Genomic DNA, 7,505 nt, shown 5'->3' on the forward strand with positions numbered 1-7,505 from the left:
CACATTAAGTGCTTTTAGAAACCAAAATTATTTTTGCTAAAAGCTTTTTCAATTATTTAAAAAAAAAGAACTTAACAAAAAGCTCTAGATATTGTTCACTTTAACGAAAAATCATATTTTTACACTAAAAAAATCAATCTTGGTAATATTCGTTTTACCCTTTATTTTATCTTTATCGTTAAAACTCAAAATTTTCAAACTATTTTTATTAGTTTTCATTTTTAAAAACACTTCTCAATGGGCCTAATTATTTTCCATTTAATATTCAACATTTCTTTGTCCAAATAGTCCACGTTGAGACCGTGGTTGGGTCACATCGTGATAATCACAAACCCTTGCGGGGCCCAAGAGACATGTCCAAATCAACGTGATTGTTATTTGTAATTTCACATGGGCAAATGTAACAATTGGTTCTTAAACCTATCAACTACCGAGTGGGATTTGTCGAAGTTGCATCATGTCGACTTCAAATAGAATTCACAATTGATTCTTAAACCTACCAACTACCAAGTGGGATTTGTCGAAGTTGCATCATGTGGACTTCAAACAGAATAGTTTTTACAGTGAGGGAAACTACTGTAAGTTGGATAAAATTAACATACTATTATAAAAGTTTTGCTAAGCATCGCGCATGACATGTCGAACTCTGAATGCTCCTAAACAAGTTATTCTCCTTCGATACAAGGTAGTATTTTACATATTTTATTATTAAATAATTTCTTGCATAATGTAACAGGATAATATGTTCATATGACAATCACTTTCAGTTTTCCATCTAATAACTTAATGCGTCAAATTCTTTTCAGAAATATGGTCTATGTATCTTGATTTATGAGAAAAATAAAACAAAGAAGAAGAAGAAGAAGAAGAAGAAAGAAGGCTTAAAATGTGTAATAGATTATTTGCTTACGGTCCTGCATCGGCGATTCAGCAGCCAGTTTTCATTGGTCATTTCAATCCTCCCACGCATGCATGGCTTTTATGGTACCACTTTGACTCTCCTTGACCTAATGCCTAGCAGCAGCAACACAGACACTGAAGAACATTTAAGCAGGAGTCCAAGGAGTAAAACTTTGGTGTTCCAGGTGTAAGAATATGAGTATGAGATAGAGAAGTTTTAGGACCAGTTATAGGTATTCAATTTTGATAGAAAGTCTTGTTGATGAAAGGAATGCTGATCCTTGACAAAGAAGGATTTTGTTTAGCATTGGGATCAGATTGCAAGACACGGAAACAAGTATTTGTTTCCTATGAGGATTTTGATAGAAAATCCTAATCTGTTTTGGTAAAGTCTATATGTATTATGTATATATATATAGTGACCTCTCTTCACACAGAACAAACACTCATATTGGACCAAAACCTATATGTGAGTCAAGCTCTTGTTAATCTGCAAGAGAAGAGAAGGATCACTGAAAGCTTGCTGCGATGGCTTCGAGTTCAGGTGCTGCTGCAGGTATCTTTTCCTTTCTGGTTTCTTGTGTACACATAATCAGTTGGTTCTCTCTATGGTTGTAGTACATGTTTTGGTCTCGGTGTTTGTTCACGCGACGAGAGACAAAGACACAACAGGTTCGTAAACCCATGTGTTACAAATGTGATTGCCTTGTTTTAAAGTTCGTAGATACCCATTACTAGTTACGGATCCACTTAGGGTCCAGTGCATGTAATCTCCCCACTCCACTATTGTTATACACGAAATTGTCCAACGTCCATCGAATGTTTCTCTTAAGCATGAATGTCACGAGAGTAAGATGTTTAACAAAACGTCTCGTAGAAACAACTGACTAAAATAAAGTACCGCATCTTACTCTTAGGAGGAAAATTTACTGAATCCACCACCGACTACCAAGAAGCCAAATTTAAGAAAATCCAGCCTTCCCGACAAAAACCCTTTTATTATTACAGTGTGTGAAATAGACCTGCACAAGATGACAACCCTCTTTCCAATCACTTCTCTCCCTTTCCAGCCAAACCAACAACACAAACATAAATTTCAGGAAAACAAACAAATTGAATTAATAAAATGGAAGGAGACTTACAGCTCAGTAGCCTTCCCGACCAACAATCCGCACAGCTCAACCAAATTGCTCTAAATATAAATAGTTACAAAAGCAGGCAAAGGGAAAGAAATTTTAAGACTACCCCCATTTTTCCAAAACAGAAATGCTACACACACATACACACACAAATGTGTAACAATAAAAAACCAAGGACATGTAGCTTGGAAACTTGCGGTCTGATATATAATGTGCTGTTGGATCAGCTGTCAAATGACCCCATCTAAAGGAAGAGAGGAGGACTTCATCTTTATACAAATATAGGGACTGCCCTCCCTCTCTTTCCAGATCAGATGACAGAAAATGAGGCAAAAAGGATGTTCATGGGAGTGAATTCATGGAAGAGAGAGAAAGAGGGAGTTGGAATTGATACAGTAAGTGATTGATGTAACTACCTTTTTATCTTTCTTTTGAATTTGCGAATATTTTAGTATGTTCCGGAGATTTATAACATTGAGATTTTGATTGTTAGATTCTTGATCAAAGATATGATATCTGATAGTTAAAATTTCAATGTATAAAATATCTGGAAGCATATTAAAAAATTTCTTAAATTTGAACCTTTTTCATTAATTATTATATCTTCCACTGTCCAACGGTCACTCTCAAACCTGTCCGCATATTCATGGTAAAAATCAAACTATTTTACGGTAGGTAACAACCCTCAACTAGCCTCATAAAGATTTTTCAATTTTTTTTTACTTTATCTTTTTTTGTATGAACTTAAGCTGAATCATCTCTTTTACTTGACAAAAGTCTTTGCCATGCATCAATTTTCTAACTTTTTATTAAATTTGAAATTTACAGTGACGTAAAGTGAAGTTTTTCTGTTGTCATCAGCAATGCCAAATATAAACTAACATCAACTGTAGCATCAGTAAGAGAAAAGAGTAATAATAATTTCTGCTTTAGTCCTTCTTTCCCTACATGGTTTCATAAATCACCCCCTTACCTCATCACATTTAAGCAAAGTGATTTCCGCACTTTTATTCTCTCACCGTCGTATAAAATAAAGATTTAAAGTGTAGAAGAAAACGAGAGTGTGAAAAGCCATGACTTAGATAAAAAGGGGGTGGGGGATGGAATGGGAGGGGGGTTTTGAAAGGACAAATGTTCTTCAGTGGTGGGGCTTTCTTCACTGTCATTGTGATGAGATGCTGAAACAAAGTGGGGCACAATGTTAAAAAAAAAAAAAAAAAAAAAGGAACAAGCAATTAGTTGTCTTTCTGATCTGTTTGTTTAGATTTTAGCAGCATTGATTCTTCCCAAAGTTCTTGTTTTCTAAGTAGATTCTTGAGATCAGCCAGTTAGCATTTCTCATGAGATCAGCCAGTTAGCATTTCTCAGCTCTTTGTCTGCACCAAAACCCCACAAGCAATATAAATTCAAATTTCCATGTCTTTTTTCTGGTGCCAAAGACTGAAAGTATAATATTAAGTCTTATAAGTTATTGTGCTGCCACATATATGACTAGTTGCTTGATTCCAACTTGCTGAAATGCCAAAGCCATCTGCTGCTATAGTTGGAGGAGGTGCCGCTGGGGCACTTGCCTTGCTCGTAGTCGTCATCGCATTCGTGTGGTTCTGCAGGAACCATTGCAAGAGTTTTTCGAACAAGAACTCTGAAACGGGTTCCTCAGATCCATCTGCAATAGGTAAGACTCTTGTCTTCTTCTTTTTTCACATGAGCTGCAAATGTACGTTAGTTAGCCATGGCAGCGTGTGCCTCTTTGCACCCAAATTTGAATCCCGCTTCTCGTTATTAGAGTAGTTCTGAATATCGCATTTGTCGAAAGAAAATTATGCTACATTGGCTAATCGATGGGTGTAGTGTTTGTTAATCACTCTGATACCTTGCTCCCCACCATTGTCAGTGGAATGGAATAGGGGTGGGCCAGGCTCGGAAGCAAGACATGGGCCGAGGCTTTTCACAATGGGGGAGTTAGACCAGGCAACCAAGCATTTTGATGAAAGCAGTCTGCTGGGATATGGAAGCTTTGGCCTGGTTTATAAAGGATTGCTGCGTGATGGGACTGTTGTGGCTATCAAACGGAGGTCTGGTGCTCCTAGACAAGATTTTGTCTCACAGGTATAACTGATCAGGAAAGAATAAGAAATATATTGCTCTATATTTATGTGCATTACATAATGCAGCTCGTACATAGTTGCTTAACCAATCGTTTGCTAAGCGGAAAATGAAGATAGTGTCAGGGGTTCATAGTGACAAGTTATTACTTGGCAATGTGGCAACAGGTGACATACTTGTCGGAGATTCATCATCGACATTTAGTTAGAATTCTCGGTTACTGCCAGGAAAGTGGATTTCAAGTACTGGTTTATGAGTATTTACCAAGTGGCAGCGTCTGCAATCACCTATATGGTAACTCTTTTTACCTTTTTCACTGATCATATGTGCGCGCGCGTGCGTAGTACTGGTTTTATGAGGATGTTTCAGATGCTATTCAATTTGTGGCAGATACTAGATCGGAGCCATCAACTAAATTCGAGTTTAAGCAAAGGCTATCAATAGCTTTAGGTGCTGCGAAAGGTAAGATCGAATGGGAACTCCATAACAAACGAAGAGATTAAGAACCATGTTTGAAGATTTTAAGCCTCTAATTTTGCAGGTTTATCCCACTTGCACGGACTAAAGCCTCCCATAGTACACAAAAACTTCAAAACAGCCAATGTATTGGTTGACGAGAACTTCACTGCTAAGGTTGCAGATGCAGGGATCTCAAAACTGCTGGAGAAGATTGAAGAAGCAGGTCCTTCACGCACATCTAGTGTCAATTTTTTCGAAGATCCAGAGTAATTCGATGCCTTCTGAATGAACTCGGTTTTTGTTTTGGCGCTTTCATTCATATTCAGAAGCTAACAATGCATGTGATAGGGCTGGATCATCCGGGGTTACCTCCGAAATGAGTGATGTGTACAGCTTTGGGGTTTTCGCTTTGGAGCTTCTAACTGGACAGGAGGCTTTGCACATTGGCTTCTTGGGATCAAATGAAAGCTTATTTCAATGGGTATGAATAAGCATGCATGCACTTTAATTGTCGATATAATGAAACTATTTTTGCACCCCATTTATCGACTACATTGTTGATCACATCTCTTTTAAACGTAGACTCACCTGTGGGAGTGAATCTCCGCTCTCTAAGAGATGTGGTCACATAACTTTGCAATGTCTCTATACATATGCTAGTTAAAGGTTACTATTTGTCTTCTCAATAATATTTTGAACATTGTGAAGGTGGAATCATGGCTGAGTTCAAATAACCTAGCGGACCGCCGGCTAGCTGGAAGCTTCACAGCAGAGGGAATGAGGGACTTGATCAGGCTGACACTGCAATGCATGAGTTTTCCGGCAAAAAGGCGGCCGAAGATGGAGATGGTTGTAATGGAGCTTGAAAGGATTCAGGAGAAAGAAATGTCAATGACAACAGTCATGGGTGAGGGAACTGATACTATCACTCTTGGTAGTGTACTATTTACTTGAATAATTTTTTTAAATATTTTTACTATTATTAGGAGGAGGAAGAGAGTTCGAAACTATTATTAGAATGATCACTTCCACTCTTGCTTATTTTCTTGAAGAATATTTTCAATATATAAGCAATGGGAACTACAAAAAGTGAGGGTAACATATCTTGTTCTAGTTTTTTTTTTTTTTTCTTTCAAATATCTCGTACTGGGTTACACCTAACTCATGTACTAGTGTACCAAGGCTGTTTTACGTCACAAAATTTTGCGTAATTTCTAAATATACCAATATATTACATGCATTATTGAATTTAATAAATTATGGTATGCGTTTGAGAAATCAAATATAATTTAACCCGTGAATGTGATTCATTAAAAATACTATGTATCATACATTATATATTGATGTATGATTAAGAATTGCCCACTTAGTTCACAACAAATAAAAAATCATGAGTTTTAACATTATGAGGACTTGTATAGTTCTTTAGCATAAAGTTCAGCTAGACCTGCAAATGTGTGCGTAGTCACATTGGTTAGAGCGGATATGTATTTTCTCTTATGTACTTAAATTTGAATTCTCTTCTTCATAATTTAGATTCATTTGAAGGTAAGTTAGATCCAAAACTACCGACACCAAAAATATACGAGCGAAATAAGGTTGATGCATACCCGTTATACTTGGTTCTTAAAGATGCTTGTCTCATACCTTAATATAAACACCAAAGTTGGTCCTGGTGAGATTCCGTTCAGCAAATGTCAGTTCAAGAGTACCCAACACAGGGACTATCTAGGTACACCAACTGTACAATTTTACCAAACCCGCTTCGCACATTAATTTTGACACCACATAATATCTAGCATTGGTGATCCCCATTAGGTCATGGTTCAAAATTTTGTCCTATAACCTTGTGGATCATTCACATTTCACTAGGGTTTTGACACAACTAGATAATAAGGCTCCAAATGACACAAAATTTAGGGAACATGGAATGATCATAACTTAATACAAACATGAAATACTTCTAAATTCGAATGGTAAAACGAGTCAAAGAGGTGATGACATTACTATTTGAACTCGAATGGTAAAATATGAAATACTTCTAAATCCACATGTTAGGGTTTATTAGGATTAATCTACATATTTTTCCTCAACATAAACTCATTGACTATCAACGTTAGCAACTATTTGAACTCGAATCTAGGCACCTATTACTAAATCAACTTAAGGTTAATTATTTTGTTTTTTTTATATTACACAAATACAAGATAACATGACACAAATAAAACATGTAAGCGTAACCCGACATCTCACTCACATGAACCCACTGAATTTTTAGAGCACATAAAAGAAGAGTAAATAACTAGGATAGGCATTCACTTCCAAGTAGTATTGTTTTCATGAGCTCCCCTACCACTTATCATAACCACATTGCCTCTATGCATTCACCCACTTCTTCATCGTCCAATAAATCACTTAGTTGTACATATTTTCTCTGATTGGGATTGCTCACTAAGTGAATGCATGACAAATTCATATGAAGCCGAACACAGGACCATAGTACATTTCCTTAGTTGCCACGACCCACAAAACACCCTGTCTCCCGCCATAATTTGGGCAAAAGGGTCCATCAAGATTTTGGGTTTGCCCTACCCAAAATTTCCTTCCCTTTATCATTTCAACTACCACTTTCTCATACATTACACACGCTTGTGTGATTAGGAGTTGTTGTCAAATTTTTAGAGAGGGGTCATTGACCACTTCTACCACATTGATATTGTTCTAATTTAATCACTTATTGTTAAGTGTGCAGTTTTATATAAGACATATATTCAACAGTTGTATATAAGAAGAGAGGAGAATATTAGGGTGTTAAGAGTGAGAAAGTGAATGAGCAAAATAAAGGGAATGTTGTTGACAACCATTTTGGTTTTAGATTTTGTGTTAGTGATAGAGGAAAAT

At 36.6% G+C, this 7,505-nt stretch overlaps 1 protein-coding gene across 1 annotated transcript; it reads left to right on the forward strand.

Moving 5' to 3' along the window:
- Positions 1–3,160: 3,160 nt before the first annotated feature.
- LOC137736177 (proline-rich receptor-like protein kinase PERK3) lies at positions 3,161–5,705 on the forward strand. Its single transcript, XM_088683598.1, has 7 exons — positions 3,161–3,714; positions 3,934–4,148; positions 4,313–4,439; positions 4,536–4,607; positions 4,687–4,870; positions 4,953–5,085; positions 5,313–5,705. Exons 1-7 carry the CDS (start codon positions 3,558–3,560, stop codon positions 5,556–5,558), a joined length of 1,134 nt encoding a protein of 377 aa, XP_088539724.1. The 5' UTR covers positions 3,161–3,557; the 3' UTR covers positions 5,559–5,705.
- Positions 5,706–7,505: the final 1,800 nt, after the last annotated feature.

Source organism: Pyrus communis, chromosome 13, assembly GCF_041283825.1.
Source record: "Pyrus communis isolate YQ-2024b chromosome 13, ASM4128382v1, whole genome shotgun sequence".
In the NCBI taxonomy this organism is placed as follows: domain Eukaryota; kingdom Viridiplantae; phylum Streptophyta; class Magnoliopsida; order Rosales; family Rosaceae; genus Pyrus; species Pyrus communis.